This window comes from Pseudomyrmex gracilis, unplaced genomic scaffold (assembly GCF_002006095.1).
Source record: "Pseudomyrmex gracilis isolate BER0280 unplaced genomic scaffold, ASM200609v1 scaffold_3, whole genome shotgun sequence".
Lineage (NCBI taxonomy): Eukaryota > Metazoa > Arthropoda > Insecta > Hymenoptera > Formicidae > Pseudomyrmex > Pseudomyrmex gracilis.
Window position 1 is genome coordinate 1,776,320 of NW_018020587.1, and position 18,558 is coordinate 1,794,877.

The 18,558-nt window shown below is 44.0% G+C and overlaps 1 protein-coding gene across 7 annotated transcripts in view; it reads left to right on the forward strand.

The window, feature by feature from the left end:
- LOC109855181 (polypyrimidine tract-binding protein 1) overlaps nucleotides 1–18,558 on the forward strand; it is a 353,785-nt gene that overhangs the window by 320,517 nt on the left and 14,710 nt on the right. For all 7 annotated transcript variants that reach the window (XM_020429147.1, XM_020429095.1, XM_020429104.1 and 4 more), the window contains 2 exons: nucleotides 1,264–1,401; nucleotides 17,445–17,496. In XM_020429147.1, coding sequence (XP_020284736.1) covers nucleotides 1,264–1,401; nucleotides 17,445–17,496 — 190 coding nt within the window. The remainder of the gene's footprint in view (nucleotides 1–1,263; nucleotides 1,402–17,444; nucleotides 17,497–18,558) is intronic.

The window sequence follows — 18,558 nt, forward strand, 5'->3', positions numbered from 1 at the left end:
GGTCACTGACCTCGGCCGCGCGGCCTTGGCGGAGGGGGGAGCGGTCACTGACCTCGGCCGCGCGGCCTTGGTGGGGAGGGTCACTGACGTCAGGGAGGTCTGTGACGTCACGCACACGGACGGCGGTTCTTGCTTGTGTACGTTTCCCCGTGACTTCCACTCTTGGTGCTGGCCGGTCAAATCTTTCATCACTGCTCGTAGGTGTATTACATAGTTTATAAGATGTATATACTAGCTGTCATTGCGGTGACAAGTTGTGTTCACTGACACTACAAGTTAAAATAAAAACAATAATAGCGTGTGCATAACGCGCGCCTGTGTTGTGCTAGTAATGGAAAAAAAAAAAAAAGAAAAAATTACCGCGCAGATATTACAAATTTATTAAGGTGAGAGATCTGAATTGATTATTGCGAATTGCATTATTTTCGCTGCGCTGGTTTCTTTTGCGCCATCGCCCGGTTCAATATTAGGGTTGAACGTACCGGGTGTTTTATTCGGGCGGAAAGACACGGCTTCTTTTAATAACCCGACACAGCGTCACATCGTCCATTATACGGACTCTCACTTACAAAGTATAATGTCTCCTTCCTTTTTACGCCACGAGTATGCGTCCAATTTTAATACTCTTGCATCTATTTTCGTTTTCGCTCTTCTGCATTTTTCTCCGTTTCTCTTCGCTCGCTTTCTATGCTTTTACCTCCGCCTCAACAGAAATCATTTTCCATTTCGCTTCATCAACGCTCACGCAGCTCAGACACGCCGGGACAGAATTTTCGTAATGTGTAACAATACATACATGTATATTGTGCGAAGGAAGGAGAGGATCTCTTCTCATACACACACACATCGCATCGAAGTCGTAAGGCCTTCTCCATGATGTATATTTTACAATTCTTTGAATCGACGAATTCCAAGATTACGTCAATGATATTCGTGTGTTTACAGTTTGTTGCAGATGAAAATGTAATTTGCTCGTTATCTACGCATTTCGTCGAAATGCAAACTGGTTCTTTTTTTTTTGTTTTTTTGTTTTTTGTTTTTTATTGTGTGAACGTTTTTTAATTTCAATAAAAACATCGCGATAGTTCCTGTCGCTTCGGCAAAAGATGTAAAAAAAATCACACGCGTATTTATTTCATATATAGAAAAATACGTTTTTTTTTTTTAATATTTTTAGTCACGCGGAATATTTTTGTAACGATTTTCGTTTCGGTTCTCTCTTCCATCCGCTTAATTGGTTTCTATTCTCGTTTTCTGTTACAGAATCCGTCTAGCCAGGTCGCCATGACCGGACAGAATCAGGTGTCCAACGCCGGCGAGACTCAGGGCGGACCCAATACGGTGCTTCGCGTCATCGTGGAACACATGCTGTACCCGATCACCCTCGACATCCTCTATCAGGTAAAAGCGGCCACCCGTTACATGACGCGCGGCCGGAGCTCATTTATTATTTCTTCGTTTCATATATTGAAAGCGGTCGCAGCCGCCGCGCGCTGAATGCAGTATCGCGTGTGTAATGCGACGATGAATTATTGTACGCATTCAAATATGCATGTGTATATATACGCGTCAGAGAAAGAGAGAGAGAGAAAGAGAGGAGAAAAAAAGAAGTGAAACTTTTTTTCACTAGTTCCTGCACGATTGTGGGTACTTCAGAAGTTTTTTTTGACGAACAATTCGCGATTGAATCGGATTCAACAATGCCGTTGTAAAGCTGTCAGCTTTTTTGCGCAAAAAAAACGAAAAAAAAAAAAAATTCGCTGCCCGAACACTGCGTGCTTTGCTCTTGCGCAAATAACGTCGGGGTAAGCGCGTTTCTATCATTCGGAACGTTGAAAATGAAAGGGCTAACGCGATTTAACTTGGCGCGCGGACAAGGGATAGAGAAGGTGAGGGATGTGTCGTCGTCGCGCCGAAAAATGTCGCTCTACGCTCTACGAGTGTTGAATTAGTCGAATTTCGCGGACAATCCCCGCCGGTCGTTAACTCGCTCGCGGATATTTGATCAACGTTTACAAGTCGGGCGTGAATTCCGCTTGATTAATCCGTCGTGCGCGGCGCGGAAGAGGCGATGTGTTGCGGCCGCGCGCGCGGCGAAGTTACATCGCGTTTTACATATTGAGTGCTTGTCGTCGCGAAGCGACGAGTGTTTGCAGTTTTAAAATTGAATATACGCGCCGGTCGCCCCGCGCCGAGATAACTGAATTCTAAGTAATTGATTGTTAAAGTTATAGAATAATCTCCTTGCCGCGCCCACCGTCGACCACCGTCGCCGCTGCCGGAGTTGGCTCTTATTCGCGCGCGAATAGGGCGGGATTTTACACCGACGCTTCCCCGTAAGACGCTAATTGCACTCGCAGCGGAATTGACATTTTGCTTTGTTATTGAAATGCTTCGAAGGCGCGCGAAATGAAATTTACGGCGATTCAAATGTCACGTCGCGGCGATGATGTTTATGCAGATTTGTGCAAATGTAATTCTCCGCAAAGAAGCAGCGAATTTATTCGTACAAGAGAAGAATTTAAAAAAAAAAAAAAAAAATATGTAGCAAAAAAATTATAGTAATAAAAAATCTCCGATAATTTCATTTTTATTAATTTTGGAACTCTTGCTCGCGAGTACAACAAAAAATAGATATTGCTTTTATGCAAGAAAAATTTTAAACAAGAAAATACACCTCGTTCATTGTAGTGCGCACCTTAATTACTTTTGCGATGGGGCGGATTTCGCTTTTGTACGAGCGCGCGGGATAGCGCTATTTTGTCTTCGGTAGAACAACAAGATGGCAAATGTTGTTAGTCATCATTAGAAGAGAAGAGTCTTTTTCTCCCAAGGATCGTGAATAACCAGAGTGCTTTCGGTCCAAGCTAGACTAGCCTATGCATTTTTAAGTACCGCACTCAATAGTGCCGTAACGTCCTTGATGTGCGCGCAAAAAAGTCGTTTTCCTCTTCTTGCGCAAGTTGTACGTGAAAGCGGGATGCGTGCCGCTTTGTTGTTTCGCCGTCGAAGCGCCGATTGATTTCACACGATACAGACGATATGTGAAATAAACATTTAATCGGTATTTTTTTTNTTNTTTTTTTTTTTTTTTTTTTTTAATATCAATTATCGATTTAAAAAGAAAGAGCGACGCGCATTCCTCTTCAATTCACATTTCGGTAATTAAAGCGTTGACGAACGAAATGTCGCCGAAATGAAACATTGAAGAGAAACGGTTGTATTGCATTAGATTTTATTACGATATTTTTTTTTTTTTTTTTAATTAATTGTTTACTGCGCATTAAAAAAGATCGAAGTTGAATGTTTTTCGCGATTTCTGTCACCTTTAATTAGCAAAAATGTAAACTGAATTCTCAGTCGCAAATCCTCGGCTGCTCTCGATCGATCGATCTCTCCTCCCATCTCATTTGATAAACATTTGCTTTTTCAATAAAGCTCGATACATCGAAGTGGAACAGCGTGCTTATTTTGCGAATGATTATTTATGCGGAAGAATCTATAGAATTTCTGTTGCGCCATCGACTCTATCACGGCGCAGCACAAAAGCTTTTTACCTTCTCGCGAATGTTCTGAAGGAATTGCAAATGCGAGTGGCGTGCAAGGAAACTATCTTTAACACTATATCGATTCACTCGACGGTATACATAGAGTGGTAGTTTTTCTTTTTTTCCTCTCTCTCTTTTTCTCTCTCGCGTGGAATCAGGTCGTTGTCGAGCGGAGAATGAGAAAGAATGAACCGAGAGCGCGGTGGTGCGCGCGTGTATGTATGCGAGAAAGAGAGCGAGAGAGAAGGAGAGCCGCACTAAGCCGATAATGGACCGGGCAGAAAACATTCCCCGGATTATCAATCGACGATTGGCCGGTCATACATGTTCGGCTGCGTAAGTAGACTTTACACGATGCTTTTGGCGAAGCTGGATTTGTGTCCGGTCGCAAGCGCGCGCGCGCGCGCGACTTGTAATCAGCTCGGGAGATTAATCCGTGTCAAAGCTAGCCACCTGGGACTGGGCTCGCTTATTGGTCGGACATGGATTCTTCGGGAGGTCGGGGATAATTCGTGTGCCGCACAAAGAAAATCCCGTCGCACGACGAACTGACATTTATCTCCGGGATAGATCCCGGAAGGGATAAACTCCTTCGTGTGGTTTCGAAAATTCTGTCTTAAATGCGATCTTGCAATTTTTGTTTTTAATAAAACGTCTCTTTTTCTCTTGACACGATTTAAAAAGAGAAAAATAAAAGAGGAAGAGCGCGTTTTTTATAACTCATTGCAGACATATCCTCTCCCGTATTTTTAGATACGTGTACGCTACGCGGCGGCGCGGCTTTCGCGAGGTCTGACGAAAGGTCGAGCCGTTCTACTGCCGCACGTAAATCCGATACGGTGCTGCTCTCTCGGAGCTTACAAATGCTTCTTTCTCGAGAGGGATTAAGCGCGTCGTCTTGAAATCTCGATCCCGCGCGTTCGTTCGCTCTCTCTCTCTCTCTCTCTCTTTTTCTCTCCACGCGTAAAAGTTTTACAATACCTAAAACGTAGTTACAACACGCGAGTTTACGCGCGATAATAAATATTTTTATGTGTTCTATGAGGCACGAGACGCGCCCCCTATTTCCACGTGAAATTTCCGAGTGTTTTCTCGGATGTTCCGCTCGCTGTGTGCGAAACAAGGTCTCCGAGTTCCGCGGGATTTCGATTGTTTCTGTTGTCGCGGTCTCCGAATTGAATTTTAACTTTTGTTCTTTATTTGTGTTCTCTCGGTTTGTTGCGCCTAGCCGCTTCTTCGCGCGATTAACCGGCGCGGCCAATTTACTTGCCGGCAGGTTTCTTCTTCTTCCCCCCCTCTCCCTGCCTGGTAGAAGTCTCTCCCAACGATATTTAACTTTACGGTCTCTCTCCCCCGAGCCAGAGGCGGCTAAATGCCGCGAAGTCCGCTCTTTTCGCGAGCGGAAAACTTCTCTCGCGCGCGACCCCCCGCGAAACGGAGGGAAAGACCGCGTCCCGAGAGGGTTTGCGAGAAAGGGGTGCAGGTGTTCAGGTGAGCTTTCTCGGCGCGGCAAACCCCAGCACTCTGAAAACTTAGTAATCCGGCCGATGCTATTAGTCGCCGTTCCTGCGCCCCGGAAAATTCTTAATGATCCGTGAGCTCGGCCGAGGATATATCGCGCGCGCGCGTGCAAAAAAAAATTGGACTTGCGGAATTTTCTTAGTCGAGTTTTTTGTTTAATCAAGAAACCTCGACGTGGAGCTCGTGATTTAATTTTTAATGAGTTGTGCAAGCGCGAGTTATACAAGAATCAAATAATTAGTACGGACTCTTATTAATTAAATTATTATTATTATTATTTTTGTAATATATCTTGTAGAACACAACTCTTCTCCTTTTTGTTTTGTGCATTACAGAGCGTGCACGTTGCATAACCGAACGAACGAAATCCCGAAGGGTGCGTCGTCGTGCGTTTCTTTCTCAAACCTTTTACTTCGCGTTTGAAGTCTCGAATGTAAAAAAAAAAAAAAAAAAGAAAGAAAAAAAAACTTGGGCGTATAACGTTCGCGAGTCCGCGGAGCGTAAAGAGAGAGACAGCGGGCTTTTAACATTTACGTTCCGGTTAAATGGTCCGGGAACTTCATCGAGGTACACGACGACATAAACTGTCGCTGCTTGGGAGAAAGGGTATGCTCGTCCGCCACCTGGGACGCCCTAAATCTCGTCTTATTAAGGCCCGCGTTGCCGTGAAATGGCGACCGCGAGCGTCATCGGCGCTTGAGGGGCGATTTCGCGAAATGCAATATATTTAATTATCTTTTTTTATATATATACATATATATTTTTTTTTCTTTACGGCCGGCGATCAAACCCGGCGTCTCGAACGAGAAGCTTCTCGGTTTCCCGGATGTTATTCCGGCGGCAAATAATCTTCTTGACTTGTAGATGTTATTGCGTTTGATGTATGTAAAGTACATGTAAAACCGTATTGTATAAAAATAATATAAAAATATACGCGAGACGCGAATGCATCAAAAATCAACATATTTCAACGGAATTACACATCTCTCGTGGGGGGAGAGCAGTTTTTTTTTTGTTTTTTTTTTTTTAAATCTTGCATACCATTAACGTGATGGCCGGGAGGATAAATTTGATGTACTTTAAAATCGCTTTTTTTCTGATATATTAAAATCAGAGCATCGTGTATGTAGATTACTACCGTTATATAATAAAAATTATTCGTGAATTATAAATGCGAAAAAAAGCGACGAAGGTTTTACAAAAATGGAAATGTCATCACTCTGCATTCAGCGCAAAATGATTTTCGCCGTTTGAAAAATACATAAAAAAGCGAAATTATCGAAATACACACGTACGCGCACACACGTGTGTTTCGAAAATCGAAATGGCAAATGTGTCGAGGGGAGAGAGAGGAGGAGACGACGGTAAATTAATCACTTGACGATGGTAGCCGGCAGTTTGGCGGTGTGATCTCGATGGGAGACGACGAAGGAGCCCCGAAGAACGGCGACTCGAAGAAAAGCGGGGGCGAGAGAGTGTGAAAATGGGCGATGAAAGGGAGAAGGAGAAGAGAGGGGTCGAAGTTAGCGCTCACAGAGGGAAACATTAATCACCTGCCTCCTCGTGCTGTATGATTAATGGCCGCTGGCAACCGTCTAATGTCTCGGTTCGATCGTTCTAGTTGTTCGTTCGAGTACGAACAAGCACTTCGACGCGCGCTTTACCGCGCGCGTTTGCCGCCTTGGATTCGATTTTTAAAAGCTTCACTTTCGCGGAGAAGGTGCACAATTAGAGAAGCGTGTTAAGAGATAGCGCGAAAATTGGTTAGTTCTCGATGCGGGGGGTTTTTTTTTTTGCATTTTTAATTAAAAACAGAGTCCAATTTTGAAAAAAAAAATGTTACAATGTATTTTGTATCTCGCGAGAAAAATCTTGAACGACTCAAAATGTAATTATCTTGGGAACACGACGAATGCAAAAAGTGCTTCAATTAAAATCTCGTAAGCGAAAGTCTTATCTCCCCACTTGTAGGATTAAATTAAATATGATATGCTGTAATTATGCATTCGCGGCCACAAATTTGCACGTAAAGCATCTCGTTAGACAGGACGATAAGGTGTTTCGCAGTAATCGACGAAGTTTCGCGCGATGTTTATCACGTGGGTCTGCTCTGAATTACATTGTTCCCGTTGTTTTTGTTAATGGAGGATGGAATTGTGTCGTTAGAAGTGTAGGTTTTTGCGGGAAAGAAAGAGAAAGAGAGAGAGAGAGAGAGAGAAAGAGAGAGAATATACGCGCAGAAAGAATTTTTACGACGATGTGTCAGGCAGCGTTGTTTTCTTGGTGGCGCACAAAGATATTAAAAGTTATCTCGCTAATGGGCGACGCCTATGACACAGCTTTAAAAGCTCGCCTCGTGGTCGTATAGTCACGTCAGGATGCATTTGTAGCGATTAATAATGCAGCTGGCATTAACAGTCCCAGCTTGTATATCGCGACGGCTGCGCGGAAGTAATGTGCGCGCACTCCGACGCCTTTTTTTACTCCTAGAACTTTTGAAAAATTCTCATACTCTCTCGATATATTTATTCGATCGAGTTTAATATCGAGAAAAAACTTTCTCTCTCTTTCTCTAAGATGAAATTCTCTTTCCGCCGGATTTCTCTCTTTTTGTTTTTTCAAAAAGTTTTAACTTTCTCGGATTCGATGTTTTAAAATTTCTCGTCGAAAAAAATTCTCTTCCGCGGGAAAATACTCATTCCTAATTTTTCCGAGCCGATGATAAAACCGATTTGACTTTATAGTGTCTATATGTCAGTCGCCACGGAATGGGGAAAAATCCATTTCGCCCGCCAATAAAAGCCCTCGCCGTAATCGCGGGAGGAGGAGGAGGAGGAGGGAGGTCGGACGTAGAGGTCGAGAAAAATTGATCTCGCACATAACTATAATTGCGCAACTCCCGAACTGCAATCGTGTTGCGACCGCGCGATACGAAACATATTTCCTGTGCTACCAAAAAGAGGAAAAATTCGCGCGGCAACTCGGACGGAAACTTTCTGTGGAAATCCCTATCCATTTCTTCCCGACGCGAAACTCTCGCCTTGACGGCGCGACGACGATGGCGGAATAAGTTGGGAGAGGAACCTCTTACTCGCGCTCGTAAACTCCGGACTCGCCGTCAGACATCGAGAGAGTCTTGGTCTGCCCTCCTTGCTTTGCCCGCCCCTCTCTCGCATCGCGATCGGAGGGACCCGTCATATCTAAATGAATAACGACGGATCGTCGCGACGCGGGAATTGCGTTATAGTGCGCGCTGCGGGCGTTATTGCATTACGGAAACCGCGGAGGAGACATCGCCGGCGGCGATGCCGATAATCGAGCACGCGAATTAATAACTGTTACATCAATCAATACGCCGGCGGTAATGGCCAGCTTTTGCGGAATGGAATGGACGTGAAGGGGGTGGAGTCTGGTCACCTGTAATCCCCTCGGCATGAGGGAGGAATCCCCGCGGGATCTCTGAGCGATGGCCACCGGCCAAGGGGTCGCGTTCGATTTAATAACAAGCTGCTGCTGCTGCTCTCGGTATCTTTCTCCTCCTCCCTTGATTCTTACTCCCCCTTCTACTCTAGCAAGAAGAGAGATTAGAGAAGATAATAGGGAAGATAAAGGTGATCGCGTCTTAAAGTAAAGTCACGTGACTTAGTCAGTTGTTTTTCTTGTCTTCCCTGTCACGTGTTGTTTTTTCACTCCTCTTTCTCTCTATTTTTTGAGTTTGATTTTCACGCGTTATTTCTGACATCTCTTATATGTGTGTAATTGTAAGATATTTCTCGCTCGGGGGAGGGGGGGCGTACGCAATATGTTCTTCCCGTGAGGGGTGCCTGTTTAAATGTATATCCGAACTATTTGAACTTTCTTGTTTCCCGCAATTAAAACTATGGAAATACAAAACGAGCGATTAAAGAAGAGCAACCACATTTCGCGTTGAATGATGCAGAGGCGTTATTTCGGCAATGCTTGAAATATACAGTGGAACGTTCTTGTCGAGTAAAGGAATGATGACGCCTTTCCTCCCGCTGACGAAATATCGAATGAAATTGTTGCGCAGGTTTGCAAGCGATGCATTTTAGCTTGCGCGTTCTATTTATTTCTCAACCGGATCCTTGGCGAATTCCAGGTCAGCTTTTATCGATAATAATTCTTTGCAATGTTATACGCAAAGCTATCAACTCCTTCTTCTTCTTCTTCAATTTTTAATATCCGCGCTGAGTTCGCGGATTTTTTTTTTTTTTTTTTAACAAACTGATTGCGAGTAATACAGAGAGATTTTTTCTTGCTCGTCGCGAGAGATTACGTCGGTAATAGCGAGTTTGCGATATCGAATTCGATTAATTTCCACGTCGGTTTTTCTTCACGCGCGTACGTTGCAAAGAAAACACTTTTATCAAAGTGTTTCGTCGCATTATGTCGGTTTACATTTTCGGAACAGACACGGAGAAACACGTCAAAGACACGAATGACGAACGCGTTCTGTCAAATAGTGGCGCGAATTGATTCGCATAGTCGACGTGCCACAGCGAAATGGGGTTAAGGGGGAGGATCGCGTGGGTGAATTAACGCGAGTACACCCTCGAAATAACGCGCGTTCTCTGGCACAGAGTGGATTGATGATCGCTTAATCCGCTGCATATCTTACGTCATTAGAGGAAATACTCGTCGTAAACGTTTGTCTGTTCAGTTTGTGTCATAATTTTGCTCGTTTTTATTCGGCTAATTGTATTGGCGTGAGAAGCGATGTTTTTTTTCTTTTTTTTTTTTTTTCTTTTTTTTTTAATTTCAATAGGTTATCACAAAACCGAGCATCTATCACACAAAAGATGAGACGCGTTTTACTTTTCGAGAATAAAAATTTGTCGCGGTAATTTTCCGAAAGCTTTTAGACGGTCCAAGTTTTTCATCCGCAAATAATTCTCTCGGTCGCGTAGATCAGTTCTCTCTCTCTCTCTCTTTCTTTCTCTATCTCGCACGTGCAAGTTTAAGGTCACTCTCTTATTGAAAGTTTTCTCATTGTGCACGAAACCAGAAGTTTCGACAATGGCGTCGTTCGGCAATTTCGCGGGCCGAGAAATTCTTCGTGCGCACATTTCACTCGCCCCTCGTTGTCGTTGTGGCGGATCTCTTTCGCGGGATCCCCGCGACCCTGTTTCTCGATGGCGTAGATGCGACAAGTCGACTGAAAACACACCAATACTTGCACACACAGAACGGAACAAATATAAAATATTAACTGCAGCTTTTTCGCGCGCGAAGCGTGTACGGGAGTGTGTCGTCGCTGTTCTCTCCTTGTTTTCAAAGGCCGCAATAAACAAAAAAATCGTTAAATTGAACCGCGTGAATTTTTGAGCCAATTCAAGTTTCAACAGAACGAGAGAGAAACCGCACAAATTGCGAATAGCGCGCGCGAGACTTCGAAAACTATCTTTAACGCGACAGTTTCGAGAAACGTGAAAAATCGTCGATATTTTTTTCCGTCGTTATATATTACATGTGCATGTTATAATATTCCAAATTAATAATTCGGTTGTATTGTGAGTAATTATATCCGATTCGCGTAATCGCATATTGAATAACACGTATTTCGAGGCGCATTAATTTCGTCGCATTTACACTCGCGCGCGCGCGCGCGCACGCACGCACGCACGCTCGCTCGCTCGTCCGACCAATACTATGCACTCATTCAATTCCAAGTTTCAATTACACGAACTTTAATCAATCAAATCAAAACGAATAATGATACACATTCGCGTTGAATCATTCTTTATTAATCGTGTATTGCCTTCTCATCAAAACACGTAATTTTTCCAACCTATATATACGCACGCGAAACGATTCGTTTAATTGTCTTCGCTCTCGATTGATTCATCGCGATCTAATTATCGCGCAATTGTTTGTCTCTTTATTTGAGTTTGTCTTTTTCTTTCGGAAAGTGTGTTCGAGCCGGTAATTCGTTCCGTTCGATTCTTCGCCTGACCGGGGATAACTTACATCCCCCCCGGCAATGATTAAAAGTGGCTCTGATTAACGCGCGTTTTTTTTTTTTTTTTTTTTTTCGTTTTTTGTTCTCACCGGAGTTTCCCGCGGAAAAATGTTTAGATCAAACACACAGGAGAGAGGAGGCGTCCGATAACTCACGCTATACGTCTGATTGCAAAAGTTGTAACAACGCGCTGTGTCTTTCGAGCGTTCGACGACGGACGCGCACAACACACTTGCACACATACGAACACACACGTAGCACATCGACTGCGGATGCAGAATGCACGTGCGGTATGATTTCCCACGGGAACTTCGCGCGCACATATACATAGATCGATAGCGTGTGTGTGTGTGTGTGCTTCGCCAGCTTAAAAATGTAACAATGGAGAAGAACGCTGCGCGGAGAAACGCGAATGTTATGACAATTTGATTTTGTCAGGAACCCGATCGCAGCTTTCGGAGCTTTGCTGAAAATCCACGAACCAATTTTGAACTTCTCGCTAAGTTTTTTTTTTTTTTACTCTTTCGAAGTTTAATTATGTTGTCGCAAATTTAAATTGCAATTTCGAAGATTTATTAATTGTTCAAACAGTTAAAGAAGGACCCAGGAAGTTTAAATTAGATACGTAATTCGTGTTTTGACGTCGAGTCGGCCGATTGCGGATTGGATTAGATCTTTCAGATTGAGTTTAAAATAAGCTTCTTATTTTTCCTTTGATTCTGATCCACCCTCGCGATATTCCTAAGCATTCAACGGCACGGTTTCCCTTATTTTATTAAGCGACACAGAGAAACAGGATAGAATCGTTATCACACCGCGCTTTATTCGAACCTCATTATAACTTTTTGCCGCAACTGATGCGCGCGCGTGCGCGCGGACCAATTCGTCCCAGTTTTTAGTCCTCTCGACCCACAAAACTCGCGAAGTTCTCCTTTTCGCACCGAAAGTGCCGCCGACGACTTATTTTCAGATTTTCCGATTTTCCTCGACTCTGCGTTTATTTACATTTCGGCGAGCGACGTATATTTCCCGCCTCTGTTTATCCGACGGGGCGTGAAAGCGGATTGCTTTAATCCATTCGTTACAAAGTTGCACGTATTGGAATATCCAATGTTATCGATTACTTTTTTTTTTTTTTTTTTTTTTTTTTTTCAATACCGGCGTGCTCGACGGCGAGATATACGTGCCTTGCTTTTGTTGAGAAAAACTTTCTTTCTAAAAGTACTATAAGCTGTGAAAAAATTGACATATAATATCTATAAAAGTATAAAAAATGAGTATATTTTATATTACGAATTTTTTTACAATAATATAATACATGTAATATATATTTATAATTTTTATAACATGTGTTTTTTTAACTTTTATATGCGTATTTCTCTACACACGCATCTCAATTCGTTTATGCGAAACGTATTTCCCGCTGACACGGCGATATTGGATAATAACTGTTGATACGCAGTAACTTACGCAATTTCAGTCGTGTGATCTACAACAGATCGTAGAACATCGACGTGGGGCGGGAGAGAGGAGCGGGTGAATAGAGCGTGTTTCCCCTGGTCTCTAATAACAGGTAGGAGGCGAGAACGCTAATAGCGAGATAGGGGAATAATAGCGCAATAACGAACAGAAGTTTGTGTATATTCGGCGGCAATCATGGAATGCATCAACTGCGCCGATAATAAACGCCATCGCCTACTAGCGGGGAACGGGACGTGTGGAGGGGGGAGGGAAGCTTGAATTTCTCCGAAATTCACAGAGACAATTTGCAGTTGGCGAGCAGCGAGCGGAAAATTTGTCAGATTTCGAGTAATTAATTAAATACCGGTTTAATTAATTTTATTGTGCAGTATGTTTGCACGAACACGCGTACAAATGCCGCGGAAAGGCGGAGTTTGCCGTCACGCTACGTACCCACATTTACACTGAAATCGATCTCACATCTGCATTATATATATAGAGAGCGTTCATATAATTTAATTTACACTAAACTAAATTATCAAAGGAAAAAAAAACAGATTAATATATATGTATATATATATACATATGTATATTGAACGGACTCTCTGAAAATCGCGCATCGGAAATTGCGCGACGAAATTGATTTCCGCTCTTTATGAGAATTCGAGCTTTTCGACGAGTGCTGAACGTGTGCTACGATAACGACGATTTGTTTTTGCTATAATACACAGCTGATAAAAAGTTATTCCAAGAGATTACTTCTCGTTCTGTTCGCGACTCGTCGTTCGCGATCATCATCCATCGATCCGCGTCGTGTCGCTTATTATCGCGATCTCTCTGATAAATACCCGAACGAACGCGCGCCGCGTCGCGACTTCATATCCGCTCGCGATCGGCGCCGCTGTTTTCGGTTGGGCGCATGCATCCTTCGGGCCGGAAACGCGACCGGGCAAAAATTCGAATATCAAAATTGAAATATTTCCCGTTTTATCGGAAAACGGATAAAAACATGCACGGGCCGGCACGGCGCGGCCGCCGCTGCTGCTGCTGCTGCTTTCCGTATTACGCGTTGTAAATAGCGCGCGCCGTTACCGCTCGGGGAAACGTGCGTAGTTGCAGCTGCAATGAGCGAGAGTGTGTGTTTGTGTGTGAGAAAGGAATGTACATATACAATATATAGTTCGAGCAAGCTATTACGACCGGGTCTTTGCGGTCTGTAATGGACGCTGCGGACGTATGGACGTAATGGATGGAACCGTAATCCATATATTCTAAACATTACCATTGTTATCACCTTTCCCTCCTTTCGCGATCCTTCGTCCTGAATATACGCCCACGAACGATCCATCTAATTTTCATTTGCTCGGTTTGCAATCCGCAAGAAGGCGCAACACTAGCGGCGATAATGCGAGATTCTTATTTGACGTTACGTAAGATAATACGCGTAAGAATACTCGAGTGTTGCATTAGTGAGGTTTTTTTTTTTCGTAGCGCAAATTTCCCGTGGGAAGTATGAAATATTTTCTCGCTTTGTATTCTCGAGAGTTTTTATTCAACAATCGTCGATAATGTTGCGATAATGTTGTTGAGCTTTGTATGTGGAGAATTAAAAGACAAGAAGTAACACGTGAATTAACAGTTGCATCGATGCGCGTCCACGTAATCGCTATCGGACGTTTCGATAGCCTCGAATCTGGGCGCGCAATTACCGTAAAAAACAATTCTCATTGTTCTCGGCGCTTGGCGGTAAACGTGTAACGATAATGAGTATCTACTTGCGGAGAGAGAAGCGCTGATTTTTATCGTTATTGGTGTCGCTTTAATGCGGAGCTCTAATGATCGTTCTCGTCTATTTTCGTTGATCTCGACGCTAATGCGCGCCATTGTTTCTCTCACTCTCTCGTTCGCAAACATTCACTCGAAACGAAAGAAAATTTATTTTTTTTATACGAGAAATACGTTGATGTGTTGAAACAAACAACGTTTTTTGGTTTTTATTTGTTGAGTGTGTAATTAAAATTTTGGAAAGTAAACTCTTTCCAAAGAGAGAAGTTATTTTACTTTTTATTTAACACAACTTTGCAAAAATTTACAAAACTGAAATGTTGTTGAGATACGTAGAAAAATATAACACAACTTTGCTTTTGTTGTAAAACGCGGAAAAATGACGTCATGGAATTCGGTATTTCGCGTAGATTTGGTGCACTTTTGAAGTCTTATGATTTTTGAGAGTTAGTTGAATTTCAGTTCGAAACAAATCAAATGATCACAAAGGGAAACCGACGTCGGAAAATCCGGTCCGTCGATTATCCGATTCGATTATCAACTATACAAAATTTCGTTTTTGTTTGCGCCGCCGACGAGAAAGAGAGAGAAAAACGCGCGCGTCGTTGGCTTTATATGCACCGACGACGATTGTGTGTTAAAAAAAAAAAAAAAACAAAAACAAAAGAAGGAATACACCGCCGTCGCAGCCTCGTCCCAGTTCAGACGCGCGCGCTCTGTCGCGCCGGTGACACGCGAAAAGTCTTTGTCCCAGTTGGCGCGCGTGCATCGCGGACGCAAACACGCTCGCGCATACGTCTTTTTCTCCCTCCGGAGTCTACTAATTACGAAACCCGTCGTGTAAAAGCCCGCGGCGGCGCGTGTTTTTCTCATTCTTTCGAGCCTCATCTCGCGCGCGTTGCGCGCGCTTTCGCCCGTAGAATTCCATTCATTATTGCAGCTATTTTTTTTCGCGTGTCCGCCACGCGTTCGTTATTACAAAAAATTATATATATATATATACACGCGGCGGCGGCGGCGGCGGCGGCAACGCGAAAATCGAGAATTAATTCGTCGCTTTCGCGCTTCGTTCGCAGCTCGCTCTCTTGTTCGCGCAGACGACGTTTGCGCCGCTCATTAGCGACTTTTAAAAATCAGTTTGCGCTCGCAAATTGCTTCTCTTGCGCGCAAATCTCTTATTGCCGAATGAATGCGCCAACGTGGACACCCGCGCGATTTTTTTCAGACGTAAAAAGCGCGAAAATAGTCGTGGCGCGCGAGAAGTCAAAAGAAAACGTCATCAGTTCGAGTACCGTGGGGGGGAAAAAAAAAGCAACGTTACTCGCTTTCTTGCGTCAATGGTCTCGAGTGTAAGAAGAACTTGCAGAGATCACGATGATTTTATACGTGTAAGAAGAGTACGTTAAAAGATGCTTTCGCGCGTCTTCTTTCATGTCAAAAGGAAGTGACGGAACGTAATTTCAAAGCGCGGAAATACGCTTGAGCCCAGCGCGCGAGCGTACGAGAAACGTTACTTCATACGATTTACATCCGCGGCGCGCTACTCGATTTTTCGCAATATCGCGATTTTTTTTCTCGTAATGTCCGATGGCGTTTTTTTTTTTTTTTTCTATTTTTAATCCCGATGTGTGCGTTTTTATCGTCGCGCGAGCGCGGCGAAATATAAACCATCCTCGTCCGATGCGAGCGGCGCGCCCGCAGGCCGCGTGCAATATTGAATATTCGGTAGCTAAAACGCATGACAGCGGCTCGCATTAGCGCGTTTTCCCTCGGCGTTTTCCGCCGCCCGTGTGTGTGTGTGTATGTTGTTCCTCCCCCCCGGCTCTCTCGTCCGCTCGAAATTTTTCATTTCTCCTCGCGGTCACGCTTTTACGAGCTTTTATGTATTTACTCGGACGCGTCCTTTCGGCAGCGCGCGAAAAACACACGTCAACGTCGGCACGAGCCCTCAAATCGACACACACGCCCGACGCACGCGGCGTCGCGTCGCCGCTAATCGACGCGAAACCCCAAAAACGACGAATGAACGTGAACAACACACGCACGATTTGATGAAAAATCGCGAAAATGATTCGCGCAATCGATCGCGCTTGTGAATCGCGCGCGACGCATGAAAAAATCATTAATCCGACGTATGTGTAGTGCGGTTCCCGCCGCCCGGAGCGAAAGGCGCACTGCAGTCGGGCGACGATTGTGCCGGGACCAAATATTTGCACTCGCGGCATTAATGTGATCATCGGCATTGTCGACCAAATATATGACAATGACGGCGGTTTGACGTGCGCCGCGCGCGCGCGCGCGCCCGCGCACGATTATTAGCCCGCGGCCCGACACCGGATACGCCTGTAAATATTGCGTGATACTGTGCGCCTGCCGGGTTTGCACCACAGCCCGCGCTGTTTCGCCAAAGAGGCTTTTGAAAATTCATGCAACTAGTTACCATCTCTCCTCGAATAACGCCGGTATTTATGCGGAACCGTCATTCTGCAATCGCGCCTGTTTGTCGCAAATCAATTTTTTAGGACGCGCGCCGCTACCCGTAATTACGCGATGTTTTATCAGGGGCATTTCGATGTGGCTAGATGTGCGTTTCAACCGGCGATAATTGTCGCCGGTTTATAAGAGTCTGTGATAATCAGCGCGCAATCTTTGCGCGCTCTCTCCTTCCTTCCAAAATAAATAAAATCGGTCTGTTTGCGGCAATTATTTTGTAATTTTGCCCGACGCGCGCGAACCAACAGAGACGCGGTTTTGTCGCGTTTTAGTCGACGATCGGTCTCGGCGAGTGTATAGACTGGACAGTTTTATTTTTACAAACGTTTTCACATCACCGAATGCAGTTTTTAATCATACGGAACGCGATATCGTAATTACAAGTATGAAAATCTGTGTGTTGTGTGTGTGTGTGTGTGTGTGTGTGTGTGTGTGTGTGTGTGTGTTGTGTGTAAAATTTGTTTATAACATAACGAGCGATATAATAAGCGATACATTATTTATTACATTAGTTCGATCAAATTACTTGGAAAATATTTGAATAACAAACAAAATATGTTGTTGTTCATTTGGTAACTCATTTAATAAATAAACAGTAAGATTTTTTTTTCTAGAGAAATTTTCTCACTCGAGGCTTGTTTTTTTGTGTGTTTCAGATTTTTACGCGATTCGGCAAAGTTCTGAAGATCGTCACCTTCACGAAGAACAGTAAGTACATTTGTGTTTCAGTTCACCTTCGTCGTGTCGCATCTCGGAATCGATTCTCACCGAATAGAGAACAAGCGAAAGAGACCGAACGCGGCACTCTCGCGAGTTATAGATTCCGGCTCTCGTCGGCTCAGACACGGCACTTTACTACTTCAACGTGCAGCCTCAAGTGCTGCATATCCCTGACCCGCGCGCGTACTCTCGGGCTGCTGCTGCGCGCTTAGTACTTTCGAAATCGCGATACGAAGCGTGTCTTCGAAACATTCTCGTATAACATCGAATGCATCGCGCGCGATAAATTCGACACCGAACATACGTACATGGTTTAAAATCGATCGATGTATAAATTATTGCGTAATCTCTCGCAATAAAATGTTACGTCTGTTTGTCTGTATCGAGAAAGCGTCGTTTTACGCCGATATGCAACCGCGACGTGTGTGTATTTGCGGATACAAAAGAGAAACGTTTTTTTCGGAAGAGAGTATAACGGAAATACAACAACTCGCTACATCTCGTTTCGCTACAATCTCGCACGATAGATGATCGCGAGTGCTTTTTTTTCTTTACGCGAGTAAAGAAGAAGTGGCGAGGCAGGAGATTTTTCGAGTGATGTTTCAATTACCTTTCGAACATCGCGCACACGATGTTCACACACACACACACACACACACACACACACACAGCGAGCGGATTATACCGACTGTGTAAACGTCACGAAAGCAAATTGTCGCGAAGTTTTAAACGATACAAAAGCAAATTATCGCTTTGCCCGTGTTATTTATTTCGCTTACAATGAAACCTTGTATTTTTTGAAGCCCGCGCGCAAGAACCCGATGAGAAACTTTTCAATGAGCACACACTTTTCCGCGTTCGGTTCACCACCGTCGTGGTGGAGTAACAGCACCGAGAGTTACATTCGCGAGAGCAAAAGAGTAAACGTTATCACGGCGATTACCGCCGACGCGACGATTGTCGTCGGAAAATTATAAAGCGTCGAGGTGCAGCGCGCGGCATTGTGGTTTTTTCTTCTTCTTTTTTTTTTTTTTTTTTTAACTCCCTCGA